This window comes from Nannobrachium achirus (genome assembly GCF_963921795.1).
Source record: "Nannobrachium achirus genome assembly, chromosome: 11".
NCBI classification, from domain to species: Eukaryota; Metazoa; Chordata; class Actinopteri; order Myctophiformes; family Myctophidae; genus Nannobrachium; species Nannobrachium achirus.
This window is the reverse complement of record NC_137820.1, coordinates 41,215,324-41,232,770: the sequence shown is the minus strand read 5'-3', so window position 1 is coordinate 41,232,770 and position 17,447 is coordinate 41,215,324. Positions and strand designations below refer to the sequence as shown.

At 43.4% G+C, this 17,447-nt stretch overlaps 1 protein-coding gene across 1 annotated transcript in view; it reads right to left on the bottom strand.

The window, feature by feature from the left end:
• grm8b (glutamate receptor, metabotropic 8b) overlaps nucleotides 1-17,447 on the bottom strand; it is a gene marked incomplete at both ends in the record, with an annotated part of 294,591 nt that overhangs the window by 117,374 nt on the left and 159,770 nt on the right. The window contains one exon of the mRNA XM_080737073.1: nucleotides 5,540-5,675. Coding sequence (XP_080593199.1) covers nucleotides 5,540-5,675 — 136 coding nt within the window. The remainder of the gene's footprint in view (nucleotides 1-5,539; nucleotides 5,676-17,447) is intronic.

Sequence of the window (17,447 nt, the reverse complement as noted above, 5' to 3'; positions counted from 1 at the left end):
ACACAAACACATCGATCCGACCATCCGATCAGAGAGAGAGAGAGAGAGAGAGAGGGAGAGAGCAGCATTTTACAGAAGGAACAAAAAAGAAAGAGCAAGCAAGTTGTGAACGAGCCACGGTGGGAAGCGAGAATATATACAATGTCTAGACCAGTGGTTCTCTACTGGATTCTCATTGCACCATGGCGTTTATGTTGACCATATTAGGACTGGTCAAGGATTAATGTAGAGAACAGCATGTGAAAATCAGTGGTGTAAGAAGTAATGTTAAGTACTTTTTCTTTTAGACTTACCTAAAGTATGAAAGTATATGGCATACAAACAGTGTAAATGTACCTATGTACCTATTAAAGTGGTTGTTTGTCTGAAACGTATGTGGGTCGAATTCAGTTTCAGCTTCACCCAGCTGATGCTAGCTCAAAGGGGCTCTGGTAAAGTGTCTTGCTCAGGGACACTATGACACATGGGCAGACCTATCACGTCACCAGGCTTTCCACGCAGAGGAAAGTCTGGGTTTCATCTAAACCTCACACGTGTGATGCGGACTGTTAGGCCATGCCTAGTCTCAAGAAAGAACAAAAAGGGAAAATAAATTGGGTTCCGACTGGCACAGCAATGTTGCTCCCCAACACAATTAATTAGTTTAGTCTCGCCTGTCACGCTACGGGTTTGAATAAAAGATGGATATACCAGAACAATTATCATACCAAACAATTATATGAAACTAAGCTAAATTATAACACCCCTTGTCGAGGGGAATTCTTTTGGAGGACCTCAGGCACTCTTGGTGTCTGCCGTGCCTGGGTTCTGCTCTCCTGGTGATGACACAAAGTTATATCCACTCTAGACCAGATCAGAAAACCTGAAAAAAGGTTGATCCCAGTTGATCCCAGTCTAACCTGTGCCCACTCAGCTATGGCTCTGTCAGAACACTACCCTTTTCATATCTTCTTTCAGGTCCCAGCTCACTGCTTGAGACTCTACTGCAGAGTATAAACTGAGAGTATAAACACTGACCCGTGAGGGTTATTCTATTTTATATTAAAATAAAACCAGTGGCGTAGCCAGAACAGAGAAATAGGCTGGGCCTGCCAACTTCAGGGTGGGCACAGGGGTACATTATTGTTTTTTGGGGGGGTTGAAACGAGTACAGGCGGCAGCAGCAATTAATGAACAATAATTAATAGGCTAATACAATGCATTGAGTTCCCGCCTTCACTTCATCCCCATATCCACAACTTTCCATCATCCCATCGTGCATTGCGCAGAAGTTGCACGGAGCTTCCGGCGCCGCAGCCGAGTGTGATCTACAAGCTCACAACGGTTGCATCTGCGACGTGAGCTTGTATGTCTGCTGTTAACCGGAAGTGTGGTGCAAAGAAATCTCCAGTGAATTCCCGCGGAAAGAGGTGGATACATTTCGGCCATTTGAAAATAGCCGACCTACAAGCTCACAATGCTCATTGTGAGCTTGTAGATCTGCTAGTTTCGGGTAGGGTAGATACCCTCACAAAAACATGCCGTAATCCTGGTTTATATACGCCTCCCCCTGGCCAGCCAGAGCTCCCCAGGCGTGGCAGAGGGAGAGCAGAAACCAGGAGTGCAGGTTAGGCAATTGGCACTGGGTGAAAAATGGGTTACAAAATCGTGAGATAAAAATTATAAAAAATAAAAAAAAAGATCTGCTATTTTCAAAAGATTTGCATTCGTTTAAAAACTTGAAATGGGACATGCTGCACAATGAGTACTTTTACTTTTGGTACTTTAAGTACATTTTGATACCAATACGTTCATACTTTCGCAGACTTTGACTTGTAAAGTCTGCGACTGGAATATGGAGATACAAGGTTTCTGGCCTGACAGCGACGATAAAATCAAAATGGATGCCTGCAGGATGTGGGCAGTAGAGCAGATGGCAACCCCCCCACCTCCCCCGGACTGCCACCCAGCTCTGTCTCTCTCTCCTGGGGCCTCTGGTAGCAGAGGCCAGAGGGTGGATATGGAGTGCATGTCAAGTGCACTGCTGGAGAGTAACCAAGTATATTTACTCAAGTACCACTTAAAGCAGTGTTTCTCAAACTTTCAATTGTCAAGGTCTCCTCTTAACTCTGACAGGGTACACATGGAACCAAATGGACACTTTCAGAGTTGCAGACGTGTATGGGTCAATAAAGAAACCCACAGAGTCCCTGGAATACAGTCTGAGAACCATTGACTTAAAGAACGATTTTCTGATACTTACTTGAGTATTTAAATATTTTTTTCCTTTTTTTTATACCATAAACTTCTACTACATTAAAGGGACTACACCATGAATTTTCATTTTTCCAATTTGTATGTATTTTTTTGGTGTCCCACCAGCACGTTCTATCCGCACAAAGTCCTATTTCTGACCATTGTGTCTTTCTCAGTTTATGGGTAGATCTATGTAAGCAGGTCTCAGAACGGGTTGTCTGATTTTAAGTCCGATTGTGACATCGCAATCTACTGCTATGCTGAGTAGGGGTTGGGGAGGGATGGGTAGGCCTGAGAAGGAGGCAGGGGGAGCTGGGAGAGGGTTGGGGAGGGGTGGGCAGGCCTGCTGAGCAGGAGGTGGGGAGGAGTGTGGGGCCAAAACTGTCTAATAGCGCAGTCCTCCCACTCAGGACAAGGTGGTACTGCAGCTGAAAATGCTCTGAAAGCCAGGCAGAAATTACAGGTGTATTCAGGACTGGAGTGGTAATTTAGCCTCAAACCTTTTGAAAAAAGTTTTTGGGACACAAACAATGTTATAAAAAATAGTATTGTTTTCTCTCCACTACAATTATTTGAAAACTTTAGATCATTTCATAGATCATAGATCATTTAAATCATTATTGCAAAACACTGAATTACGCCCTATTTTATACTTTGTCTATTCTAATGGCTCAAAATCACAATTTGTGAGTTGTAGTTTGTCTATTTAAAAGAATATATGCTTTGGTACTAACCTAACCCTAACCCTATGTTGATAACTTTACCACAGCCTTTGGCCTCAACATCAGCACAAAGAAAAGGTGATGCTGCACCAACCAGACCCTGGAGCTCCCTACACTGAGCCCCTCATCAGAGCCAAACTGTAGAAATGTCTGTCTCTCATAGGAAGCAACCTGTCTCGTGTGGGGAAAATGGACGAGGAGGTCATTCACAGGGTATAGCTCATGGAAGTGCGTCTCAGTCTGGAAAGCGAAGAGAGCTGCAGCACGGCCTATAACAGACCAACGTGTTGTTGTTGTCCTCCCCTCCCCGCTGTATGCCTGTGAGACGTGGACTGTGTGTTACATCCAGCATGCAAAGCAGCTCCAATGCCTTCCATTATGAGATGCCTCAGGAGGCTGCTCAACATCAGATGGCTGGACAAGGTCCCAGACACCGAGGTCCTCCACAGGGTTGAAAAGGAGAGCGTCTAACACACCATGCTGTCATGGCTGTCTGCCGGAACGCCTAACAAGACTGCTGTATGTGGCCAACTGGTGGTCTGGGTCCAGTGACATGGGAGGCCGATACACAATAGCCTGGAAACCAAATGAATCTGCCAGTGCAAAAAAAAAAAAAAAAAGAAAAAAAACAGAAAAAAAAAAAAGAATGAAATAAAAGAAAAAGAAACCCGGTTGTGAACTTGTCTATGAATGAAATAAAAAGAAAATAAACAAAAATAAAACAATTCACAGGAGGCAGGCACTGCCAGGCACTGATCACCCCATGTGCACAGAAGTTCTTGGACATGGGAGGGTTTATCACAGGGGGGCAGGATTTAAAATGAAGCAAACACAGAACTAGAAGTTCCTATGATTGGCCGCTAGTTGTGCTCTTCTGGTACCAGAAGCAACATGTTCTCCATATAGGATTCCATTCATTTCCCCCAAACTTTTACATTTGATTTTCTTACCTTAATAAACATTGTCATAAATACTTTATGGTTCCTGTCGCTAGTTTAAAGCCTTGTTTCAATCACCATGATATGCGTTTTGTGAAAATATGGTCCAATTCATGTTATAATTGATGTTAAAGCAGGGTATGCTGTAGGAGGGGTTTGTGATCATAGGCTTGTGATTCTTCTTTGTGTGCTTTTCGGCAGGCTCAACACATTTACCCAAGTATCCCTGCAGTTGCACACGTGACCGTTGGCAGCCAATAGCACTTAATGGTACACATTAAAACAATGATGGCGACACCCATACAAGGGCAAAAAAAGCTTCATTTTCGCAGCATAGAAACCAGTGTGTTCCCACAGTCCATATTTTTTAAATGGCTTATCACCAGAGGCATTTATTGTATTGTATTTGCCTCTGCAGGTTCCAAACAGAGATTCCAGACTAATATTAGTCTAGCCATACCAGGCTAGATGCAAAACACTGCTCCAACCAACGCATCATGGTCAACTTCAAGGGGCGCGCCATTCCAAGAAGCACCATGTAGTTTAGCAAAACCAGAACCAGTTCCTCCCCCTCACCTAATAGCCAGCCACCATACATCACCTGGCCTCAGTGCCCCCACTGCAAGGATTGGCCAGCCATCTTCTCGCCCCACGAGGCGGTAACATGTCATTAGGTCGAACACCCTTTGGATCGACCACCAAACTCTAACCCAAACCCTAATCCTAACCTCAGTAAAACTATGCCTAACTCTAACCCTAACCCTAAACCTAACCTCAGTAACCGTGACGCGGGTGATTATCTAACTTGCCGACGCTCGCGGGTGATTATCTAACCTGCCGACGCTGTTCGACCCAACGGGAGTTCGACCTATGGGGCAGTCCCCCACGAGGCATTGCGAAGTCTCTTGGTCATCCCGAGTTGGTGTTGACTAGTCTGCGGACTCTGCGCTCTTGTATTCTTTGTTTCTGACCTGCCCACAGCCCTCGATCCTCTGAGACACAAAGAATTATGCTATTTTATCATTAATGTGGACCAATTATACAAAGATAGGTTGAAAAGTGGTGAAGTAGAAAGTACTTCTTGTAGTTCCCTGTAGTGATGCTATTCAGCTGCAGAGATCAGCTGAGTATGATGTGTTAATATGATGTTAATCAGATGCAGAGAGGAGTGGTTGACCCAGCACGCCGCTGCAGTGAGGAGTGAACTGAAGAGCAGCGCAGAACCTCACCATGCAGCTTAATTTACATGTTGTTATCTCAGTGTCTGGACTAACTGACCATGGATGGATAAACATTCCTCTAGCAGAGTCTGTGTGCGCGTCTGTGTGTGTGACATGTGTGTGTAAGAGAAATAATCTGCTCACAAGTGCACGCACACCTGCTTCCGTAAATGTGTGCGTTCGTCTGCTGCCACAGGTGGTGGCATGATTAATTATTTGTTGAATGAGTTCTCGAGGGTGTGTGTGTGTGTGTGTGTGTGTGTGTGTGTGTGTGTGTGTGTGTGTGTGTGTGTGTGTGTGTGTGCGTGCGCGCATGCGCGTTCGTTCGCACACTAACACGCTCGCACGTGCATGAGTGTGTCTAGGGACGTCCATTCAAGTGTATCCATCTGTGCGCACGTGCGTGCGTGTACGTTCTAAGCACCTGATGTCGTCCTCGTTGGCGAACATGATGATGGCGCGGGCGTTGGGAGTCTCCAGCAGGCGCGTGATGAGCTTGTCAAACTCCCCTGGCTTCGGTTCTCTGGGGATCTTCAGAGACTGAGCTATACACACACCACCTGGAGGGAGAGAGACATAGAGAGAGAGAGAGAGAGAGAGAGAGAGAGAGAGAGAGAGAGAGAGATTAAGCTAAAATTGGTGATCCCACTGCCCAAAATTCCTAACTCTGGCGCCCCCTAGGGGCCTATCTAATCTTCTCTGAAATTCAATGGGGCTTTATTGACATGCCTGACATGCCTAGCACTCGCACAAGAGCAGGTGACACTGGTTGGTTACCCACTCAACCATCACTTCACAATAATGGAATTTCTGGATTGATACCGTAACCGAGAACTCTGAAATGGAATACACCTTCGCTAGCTAGGTGTTTTTGTCCACTCGGGCCATTGCGGCATTAAACAAACTGCCTGACTGATCTTTGTGTGTCAGGAAGTATGGATGTATAATGGAAAATATTATCCAGTCAGGGTGAAGTGTTGGCAATCTATTGAAGAATATTCAAGCAGAGAAACAAATGACAACAGCACGATCCCAGGCCTCCTGGACTGGACAGCCCGTCTGGACTCGATCGGGCCAGAAGCCTCCTTGAGGTGTAATTTTCTTGCACAGAGATGTTATCTGAAATGGTCATATGAGGAAATGCTGATGATAAAAGACTCCACGAGAAAGATCATGCCGACTGCAGTTAAAGATGTCCATGTATATATATATAGCCTATATGCTAAGACAAACAGGCTTTTTGCACTTATGGATTTCTGAAACCGTTAGAAAGAGAATATTTTAGTGGAAATAGACCTTGGATGTTAAATGACAGCAACAGGAGCTGTGAAGTTAAATACTCAACGGTTCACATACTAACAGAAATGATTTTGAACAGACTTGCCTTCTAAAATGTCTAGATGTATTTGGAGATTTACCTGTCTCTATGTTGTGCTGAATGCTCAAGATATCCGTACTATTAGGCTATTCATGGGTTTCAAATGTAGTCCATGCACAGGCCATGTTGAGGACCAACACAGGTGTTCTGATTGGCGTAGAACATTAGCTCTATGCCAATCAGACAAATTGAAACACATGTGTTTCAATTTGCCAAATTTGCCTCAACATGGCTGTGTCCCATGAATAGTGACGTGTGGGACAACATCTGACCAAACGGCAGGATTTGTCCGCGAAAATCCCGCCCACACTGGAATGTGGGAGTGCCATTCTCAAACTGAGAAACTGAAGGAAAAAAAAGAAAGTTAAAAATAACGCAAACTTGAGCCACAATTGTCACTGAAGTCCATGTAGTATGAGAATGTGTTGGGCACGAGACTGTCCCATATGAAGTGGTGTAAAGTAACTAAGTACATTTACTTAATTAAAATGTTTTGGTATTTGTACTTTACTTGATTATGTCTAATTTCCAATACTTTTACTTACTATCTTGGATCCAATTATTTGAAAACTTTAGTTACTATTTACTTTGCAGATATAAACTATTATATTATAAAACATACATTAATCCACTTTAGCCCTATCTTATACCTAGGCCATGCGTCGCATTGCGATGCGTTGTGAACTTTTAGATCTGCTATTTTCAAAAAATGTTGTTCTTCTACTTCATTCAATGTTGTCCTTTAAATATACGTTAAAGCTTTTGTACTCTTACTCAAGTACATTTTGAATTCCAGACTTTTACTTGTAAGAGTATTTGTACAGTATACTGCAGTACATGAGTAAAAGATTTGAGAACTTTTTATACCACAGTCCTTATGCGTTTGTTAAACAACTGAGGAAACTATAAAGTCTGTAAAATGAAATATAGGCCTATAGGCCTAATAAAACAAAATAATTGGCCCACCAGCCACTTTACGTCCTTCGGCAGCTGAAAAAGTTTGAAGTCAGACAGAAAACTACTGTATGAGTAATTTTTATAGATCTGTTATTGAGCTCACCTCTTTCTATTCATGTCTTGTAACGTGGTAAATAGAGCCTCACATCACTCAATCCTATTAGTGTCATCACCACTCCTCCGATCTGCAATACCACTGGCTCTCAATGTGGGACCGGGAACATTGTGGGCATTTTAGGGTGTCCCCAGCAAAATGATCGATAGTTTATAGGAACCAAATGGACCCTTGCAGGGTTCCACTTCTACCCAATGATTCAAGTTCAATTAAAACATAGGATTGTACAGTGTAGAGTGGGGTCGACAGAAATTGTATCAAATTGGCACTACCTGTTCAATCTCCTCCAAACTGTAGGCGATATTAAAAGTAATATATCAGAAAGTGCACAGCACACCAGTCCTTATGAGGTGCCAGCCGACGGAACAAACACTAATCAAAGAAGAGTATAGCCGCACACTCGTAGCTGCCGATGCACTTTAAATTACACAGAAAGGACCAGACAAGCTGCCTTCTTCAGGGGCGATATTAAAAGTCAAACATAATCCGCACTGACTGTACCGTCTGAGCTGCCACTTCACTAGAGGGTTTACCTACTTCCTGAGTGTGCACACGGCAACATGCACACAGAGGCCCAATTCCAATCCGCTCCCTTACTGACTCACTGACTTAGGTGCGCGTTCACGTGCAGTCAGTAAGGGCTTGAGGGCTGCACCAATTGAAATGGGTATATGTCAGTGAGGGCTCGGGCCCCGCCCCTTTATGCATGCACCATTTCCGTAAGTCAGTATCGATGCAGACTTTGGCAAAGGAATTACCCACAGTTCATTGCGTTGCCAGGGGAATCCTCCAAATGTTAATCATTTAAGTATGCAAATTAGTCATGAAACTTAAACAACTAAGCATTCTTTTGGTCAAAGTTGATCCCATTAACAGTCTTTAAAAGACAAAGAAGCGGCCGCACACACTGTGGCCAAAGTGCTAATATTTATTTTAAGACGCAGAGGGAAAGTTGATGCCAAAGCACCAGTGCTCGCCCAGCAGTCTGCTGTCATCCAGGCGGATGCGTGCATGCGCCCATGTGCACACGCCTATGTGCACGCCCTTAGGGCGTCTTACTGGTTATATTATGTAGGGCTCACCAACAGCATTTCCCGGAAGATTCCAGGCCAATAGTCCACCTCGCCGCTCTCGCCTCATTCAAAGAGCGCAACTTTCACTCAGAAATAATAGGCAGCTTTCTTTCCCATCTCTTCAAAGTCCCCTACACAGTGTTGAGGTCCTCCCTCCCCTGACACTCCCCAACACAGAGGAGTGACAGTCAGAGATAGGGAAACTGTTCTCACACTTATATCATTCATTGTTCAGAGAGAGCACAGCGACGGTTCGTCAAGACGCTCTTAGGGGATCTGACAGGGAGGCACAGTCAGACCTCTCCCACACTCCTGGATAGTAGCCTGGAGGATCTAAATGTCAGCTCTCTGTCTCAGCATGTATGTCTCAGTGGTCTTTGATAGGTGTATCAATCTTAAAGACTGCGCCATTTACTCCAAGCCCAGTCAAACTTTCTTCCGGCTTTCAGCAGATCTTGCCGAACCGAACTAAGTCTGAGGATGAAACTGCTTTACTCATTGCAGAAGGAAAAAGAAAGGTACACTGTTGTGTACAGCAAAACTAGGCAAATAAGAGAGAAAAACAAACAAGGTAAAAACAAATAAAGTTAAACTCTCCAACATGCTTTGACATAATTCGTCTCTTAATCCTTCACTGGTGACAGAGACACAGTAGAGGGCAACATGGGTGCTCCATTAATTGCTTGCCATCTGGCTGTGTTGTAATCACTCAAGAGAGGGATTGCAGAGCAGGGTTTCTCAAAGTGGGTGCCGTGATCCCGTTTTGACTTAGTAAAACGGACCTGCAATAAACTTTGTCTGTTCTTTTTTATATATATAAATCAAATCTCTTCGCCAAAAGTAGCGGGTTGGGAAGCTTGTAGATCTGATATTTTTGGCGAATGATCCACCCAGATTAGGGATGCTGGGGTTCAAGTGGTTAAACAATCTCTCAAGTTTTCCTCGCAACATGCTGTAACTTAGGGGGACATTACAGGGGTGCCCTGAGCCAAAAATGTTTGAGAACCACTGCTGTAGAGGTTTGTACCTTCTAACCTCCTGAGACAACCTTTCTTCTAAAAACCATGGGTCTTCAACAGGGGTTCCGAAACCCCTGAGGGGGCCTGTTTCACATTACTGAATCATATAGCATGCCTATTCTGGGGGACAATTCAACAAAAATAGCAAGTAGTCACTCTGCAACGCATTGTCAGCTTGTAGATTGGCAATTATTTTGTCGAGTTTTGGTATAGAGGGAAAAAAGGCCAAGTACATTAACACGAACAGAAAATTTGTAAAAAATAAATAAAAGTAAAAAACATTTACATTCATTCATTTACACAACACTTGCATGATAGCGCTGTCAAATGAGTCTATGAAGCTATCTATGAAAACTATGAAAAAGTTTAATCTTCTGCACCACAATTTTATATTTTATACAACATGTAGTGAAGTGTAGCTCCATCTCTATTTCAGGTCCTTGGCCTGAAAAACATTGAAGACCTCTGTTCTAAACTGTCCATTGTACATTGGAACATTGATTGTAGACTGCTGAAAGAAAGCTTTGAGTTTCTGACCAGTCACAAACACTGTTCTCATTGATGACCTCTGCTAGAGTAGTAAGATATTGAAGGTGTACTGCTGAGATGAACCTCTGCAAGGCAATTTGTTTGGTCGTTTGCTCCACAATGGTCATACTGTTCTTATTGACCCGCCATATAGCCAAAGAAAGTTTGACTTCACTTGGACTATGCTCATGCTGCAGTTTTAAAAGGTTCCCTGGCTAATAAGCCAAAAATCCTTCATTATGATTGCTCTCTATAACTAAAGATTTGAATGAAAAACACCTTAAATATTTTATTTAATAAAAATAGTCAATTTTTTTACTGAAAGGGGAAAACAACCATCGCAGGTTGATGAGGTAATTTGTCCATGTGTGGAACATGGACAAATGGAACGTATGGAATGCAGTTATAGAGTTATAGAGGGCAATGTAGTGCATTAAGGCAGTGGTTACCTTATCAGGCCGCGAACCCCAAAATAATCATATTTTAACTGGGACCCCCCCACCCTGACGAGCACTAAGAGTTGCAGGCATTACATTTTGTATTACATGGTTCTATTGTGAAAGCAGCTGATCTATGCGAGGCGTTGTGAGCATGTAGATCTGCTATTTTCACAATTTCTGCCTCTAGTATTTGACAATTTGGCCAATGTTTAATTTGTCCTTTTAGAGGTATTAAAAAGTCAATAAATTGTCACTTTTTATGTTGATTTGTTTTGCTGTGAGAAAACAATGTTGCACTTTAAGTTAATCATCTGGGGGACCCCCCAAAAGAATCTAGGGACCCCCCTGGGGGTCCCGACCCACAGGTTTAGAACCATTGCATTAACGCATACAGTATGTGGCTTATCAGCCAGGGATCCTTTTAGCACAGCCTGCCTCACACAGGGCAGACCTTAGATTTGACGATGACAGACTTTACTACAAGAGATTGAGTGGAGCTTGGAAATAAAACAAAGGTGTTGGAATGGGCTGGGATAGGATTAGTTGATAGAGAGAAAGAGACAGACATACATTTACACAGGCTGTTCAAAGAGGGAACGATGCCACAGTTCCTCCGCCTCGCATGTGTTCTATTGAACACAGAATGGCGGCTCATTGTTGTTCCGTTGTTAAGCCGGCTTCAGAGGTACAGTCAGAGAGCCCAAATGACGTGTGTGTGAAAGGGACAGCTGGCAGGGCAGGACAGGGATGTGATGTCTAAAGGTAGCTCTCCACCAAACAGACAATTTACAATTATAATTTGGGCATTTAGTAGACGCTTTTAATCCAAAGCGACTTACAATAAGCAGGTAATACATCACTATAATAAGCAAGATAATATGTACATCCACAGCAATACAACAAATGCATTGGAATATCAATCTAGCAAAACAAGAACATAGGTAGACCACGCACCTAAGCAGTAAAAAATACTTTTCTAAAACCTAAAAATGCTATCTAGCTTCATGTGTGGTCATCAAGGGAAGGGGAGTGTTACAATAGTGCTATGGGTTTAGGTGGAGTCTGAAGAGGTGAGTCTTCAGTCCATGGCGGAAGCTAGGGAGTGAGTCTGTAGTTCTAAGTGCGACAGGGAGTTTATTCCACAGTTTGGTGGCCAGGAGGGCAAATTGTCTAGGATGAGTGGATTTTTGTCCTGGGTTTTTAGCGAGGGTTCTGTCAGCATCCCTGTGTTGGCTGATCTGAGTGAACGGATGGGGTTGTGGGGTTGATCAAGTTTTGGAGGTATGGAGGAGCCGTACCTTTGGCTGCTTTGAAGGTCAGCATCAGTGTTTTGTATTCAGTGCGGGCCGCAACCTGGAGCCAGTGGAGGGCCAGACATATACTACTAGACTGGCAGTCGAATGAAGGCGGGAGATCAGTCGGTTGGTGTGAAAAAGAAAGTTGCTGAATGCACCTGAGAGCGGACACAGACTACTACTATGGTGTCAGGAGTCAGGACCCTGGGGTTTTTTGGACCCACATGCAGCAACTCAACTCAAAGTAAATGCAACAAAATAAACTCAGAGTTACTACAGGGGATATCGACCATATTTGCCTTTTGCGATACTGATATTGCGCATGGTCATACCACAATAGCGATAATATAACAATATATTGTGCAGCACTAATTCATGCATGCTGCTGCACCATCACACATGTCCCTCACAGAACAACACAGCTCTGTTATAATCTCCTACCCTACAGAGCCTCCATAGCGTGGGCGCCGCCAGCCGCCAGATGTGGCCAATCCATCAGCGTGAATTGAAACAAACACCGGTTGATAGGTGGCAACGGTGGCTGCTCTCCAGCCTTTAACGAGGGTCCATAATAACCCTCCATCATGGTCAGGCCTGCCGCTCCATTACATCATTAAAGGTTTGAGGCGCTGACGCCGGAGCGATTATCCCTCCCCCTCGCGATCCAATCTCTCCTTGTTACAGTCCATTGAATGGACATCTGTTAGCGTCTCCCCGTCTCCCCCCTTTGTGTCCAGGGCAGGGGTCTTCAACAGGGTCCTCAGAGTTACTACAGGGGACACAAGGAACCAAATGGACCCATAATCTTTGTGTGATAGGAGCTTATTATTATTATTATATATATTTTCTTTTTCCCTTCACATTAACCACTTGAACACATTCTTAGGAGAGCTTTAGCCAAACAACTTGTAGACAGAGCTTGTAGACAGAGAAAAGTTTTGTATTGATGGTTTAAGTAGTTAAATGTTCGGCTGCGTATGTATGTTAGGTAGGTAGGTAGGTAGGTAGATAGGTAGGTAGGTAGGTAGGTAGGTAGGTAGGTAGGTAGGTAGGTAGGTAGGTAGGTAGGCAGCTGTGTGTGTTTAAGCCCATAGCCCAATCAGGGAACAGCATTTCTGGTAACGTCATCATTAACAGTCAATGAGGGACCAGCAGCATTCCTGGTGATGTAACTGGCATCGCCTGTGGTGGTGTCCCTGTGTTGATGCCAGTGGTGAGTGCACCTCATGGCACATAAAGGTTTGACTTCCCTGTGGACAGCAAGTTAAGTAATGATTATGTCAGTCCAGCCCAATAATAGGCAGTTAGGGGACCTGCGACATGCAATTCAATTCAATTCAATGGGCTTTATTGGCATGAGAAAACATACGTTAACATTGTCAAAGCAAAAGTGGAGCAACACAATCAAAACAAAATAATGTATGTACAATTGAAAAGGAATAGAAATGGTGCAACTGATGGAAGTCTAACACAAAACACGCATGGGCACGTGCGCACATGCACACACAAAACTGACCACTTTGGTGTGATGCCTTACAAAAAAGCTTGTTGTATTTGTTGCATTTAGACATTTACGGGGTGAAGATGGGGGCACAAATTCATCGGAAATGTAACATCAAAATTTGATTTGTGAACAAAGGTCTGCCAATGGAACATTAATGATAAGAGTGATATGCCACCGTCTGTGATGTGCCACCAGGTGACAACAACACAATCAATACTTAATTACTTTAGGGTCAGCTGTCCCGAGATTGACAGAATGCAGGTAAAAAAAAAAGAAAAAAAAAGAAAAGAAAACAGACAGACAGGCTTTATCTATTGTTATCACTATCATCTATCACAGTCTAACTTTTCTTTTTCAAAGGCTGATGAGCAACAATAGAAATGCAATTTCCCTGTCAAACTAAAGTATCATCTCACAAGCCTTTTTAATGGAGAATGAATAAGTACACTCCGCACTGAGGCAGACGTGTGAGAAAGGTGACATCGTGGCTAATCCTAGGACAAAGGGCAGGATTCAGCCAGATCTGACATGACAATTATGATTCCATCCTATCCAATGCTAATCACAAGCGTTATTGAAGATGACATTGTTGGCAGCCCAGACGTGTCTAGGTTCAGTTGCAAATTGCTGACAGACTTTTAAGGCAGTTTTGAAGGAGGCTAGAGGGAGGGAGCAGGCCTGGAATTTCATCATGTTAGGTGCAAGGCCACTTGGCCTGTGGTATTGTCCATTTTTTGAGGGCACAAATGCCAGGGCAGGAAGGCCATCAAATAAAACAAGATTTTAGTCCATTGAAAGAATGTGTTGAATTTAAGGGTTAGGGATGATGACTTAATCTGCAGTGAAATAGATAAATTATGGTATTTACAATCGGATCCAGCCCTGCACCAATCAAAGTCAATGGATTGGTTTAAAGATGGGGACCCTGGGAGTTTAACAAAAGACACTGGTGTCTACTGTCTACATATTGACCAGAAAGAGACAGAGGAGAAAGTGGTACAGTCAGCTGGGGCATAAAGGCCACTGTGGCCTCATGTCATTGGTTTGAGGGGCAAAAAGACAAACTGAGGGGCAACAGCGGCCATGGCCTTCATGGCCTCCATGAAATTCCTGCCCTGGGAGCGAGTCACACTTTTTGATGCCTGGTGGTAACTCTTTTGAAGTAGTTAACCAAGTAGGCTATAGATGGGATGGTTCTCAACCTTTTCAGGCCGTGACCCCCAAAATAAATATATTTTAACTGGGGACCCCCCACCCTACGAGCACTAAGTTGAGTAATTTCACGATTCTATTCTCTAGCCGATCTACACCCTCACAATGCCTCGCAACGCTCACAATTTCTGCCTCTAATATTTGACCAGTGTATCATTTGTAATTTTAGAGATATTAAAAAGTTCTTATTTGGGGACCCCCTGGGGTTCCCAACCCACAGGTTGAGAACCACTGGCCTAATGGGGTCCTTGGAATGAAAAGGTTTGAGAAACACTGCTCCACACCACATACTGTATATATGATGACAATCAGAATGTGAGTTTGAGGGAACAAGGGAAGTCACTGTAGTGTGGAGTGTTGTGTTTTAGCTCGCAGCTATAGGTCCAGTCCAGTAGTACTGTACAAACCACCAGTTACACAGAAGCCAGTCCAGGGAGAGAGCATTTATACTCTAATTGGTCATTATATTGCAGCCATTGTTCCAAAACAGAAACCCTCATATTATCAGCCTTACTGTACCATTCCAAGGAATTTGAGCTCCTTTTTCCGCCACAGAAGATCGGCAATTTCCAACATGTGGGCCTGGTCCCACTGGTGGGCCTCAAGGGTATTTGCAAGTTGGCCCCTATTAGTAATTGGCAAAACACCATGATTGTTATGATGTAATATAAAATTCATATAAAATATATATAAAAATAAAATAACACAGATCGGCTAGAATATGGATGCTGGGGTTCAGAGTGGTTCAGAAGAAAGGGAGTATACCACAAAGGAAGACTTCACCCATTTTCAAAATGCCATTTGTGGGTTTCGGCAAAAATCCACTCCATTCCCAATGAAGTGCATTGGCGGAATCCACTCTCATACTACTGTAGGTTTGACCGTGCGCTAACAGAGTATTTCTATATTGCAGTTTTGATACTTTTCCCACTGCTGTTAGTGAGGACCAATTATATGGATATAGGTTGAAAATGGCTGAAGTGGTCCTTTAACGGCAGGTCCGCGGCAGCACAGAAGTGGGACACATCAGCAGACAGAAGGATTAAAGCACTGGATCATCCGGGATAATTAATAATCTATTTATTTACACAGTGCTGCTTAAGTATAAACAGTGACTAATGTTTCAATGCCCAGTGCATCTTCATCACAGTCATGTGGTGGAAAAAAGGCAATTAATCGACCTAGATGCTCCATACTTGATCATTGCTGTCGGCTGATAGTATACTTTAAGTTGCTATTGATTGGTATCACAATTAAAACAAGATTTTCATATTTAGTATATATGACGGAGAGAGTCACAGCCCCAGCCTTGAAGCCTCAAAAGTTTAGTATCTCCCTCATTCCATAGGGATATCCCTTTGAAGTGATGGTTAAGATATTGGACTTTCATGCGGGAGGCCCGGGTTTGAAGCCCGGATGGGGAGGTTCGCATCACCTCCGTTACATATACTATATTATTAAGCTATATATCCTACATAATAAACAACCGAATGAATGTCTGTCTGATGCTGAAACAGTGCCAAATTTGGAAATGACTGACATCACTGATACGTCTTAAATCCTACTATCCTACGAGCCGATACTTTTCAGTACACACCACAACAACGGGCAAGGACTAGTTGCATCAATTCATATTATATAATCATATAAAATCATAGTGTTTGTCAAATATGTGGGTGCTCACTAGCAGTGTCATGATCAGGACATTTTGCTTCACGATTAATTGTCACAATAATAATTGCGATTATTGCGATTATGTTTTTGACATTGAACACCGGACTGTCAGGCAGAAACCTTGTACAGTATCTCCAAGTTTCAAATAATGTATGTTTTTTTTTGGTAAATTAACTTCATCATACAAAAGTGTCGCACAAAAGTAGTGAAAATAGCAGACGCCTCGCAATGCAAGGCATTGTGTGCTTGTAGGTGGGCTATTTTCACCATTTAAAAAAATAGCTTTTAAAATAACCAATAAGCTATATTTAATAACTTTAAAAACATTTTATAGTGAAAATACCCAATCTACTATTTCAGGGTTGTTTTATGTCCATATTATGACAATTATTCAAAATGATTGTGATTATCTCAAATAATTGCAATTAGGTGATTATGTAATAACTGTGACAGGCCTATGAATGGCCCACTTGCAATACCCTCAAGGCCCACAAGTGGGCCCCGGACCACGGCTTGGGAAGGACTGAATGAGGTGACATAATCCCTGGCTCCTTTGGGAGGCTCGGCAGCAGTGTTTGTTTGGCTTGATGAACATGGCAGAGAACTTGTTTCGTTCAATCATCACTTTGCATAATTATTATGAAACATGAATTACTTACACGTCACCTGGTGTGCACCTGTGCAAAGTAACCCGACACACACACACACACACACACACACACACACACACACACACACACACACACACACACACACACACACACACACACACACACACACACACACACACACACACACACACACACCGATGCACACCGTTAATTTAGTTTTAATGATGCAGTAAACACTGTGTGCATGTGTGTGTGCGTGCGCGGGTGCGTGTGTGCATGCGCGCACGTATGTGTGTGCGTGCGTGTTTCTGCACAGAGGGAGAAAGATGCAGAATGTGCAAGACGATAGCGAGAAAGTCTGCGTGCGTGCGTGCGTGTATGAGTGAGTGAGTGTGCATGCATGAATGAATGCATGTGTACGTCAGTGTGCATGTGTGCGTGTGCGTGTGCGTGTGCGTGTGCGTGTGCATGTGCATGTGCATGTGCATGTGTGTTTGTTTGAGCGTGCGTGTGAGAGTCTCTCCCA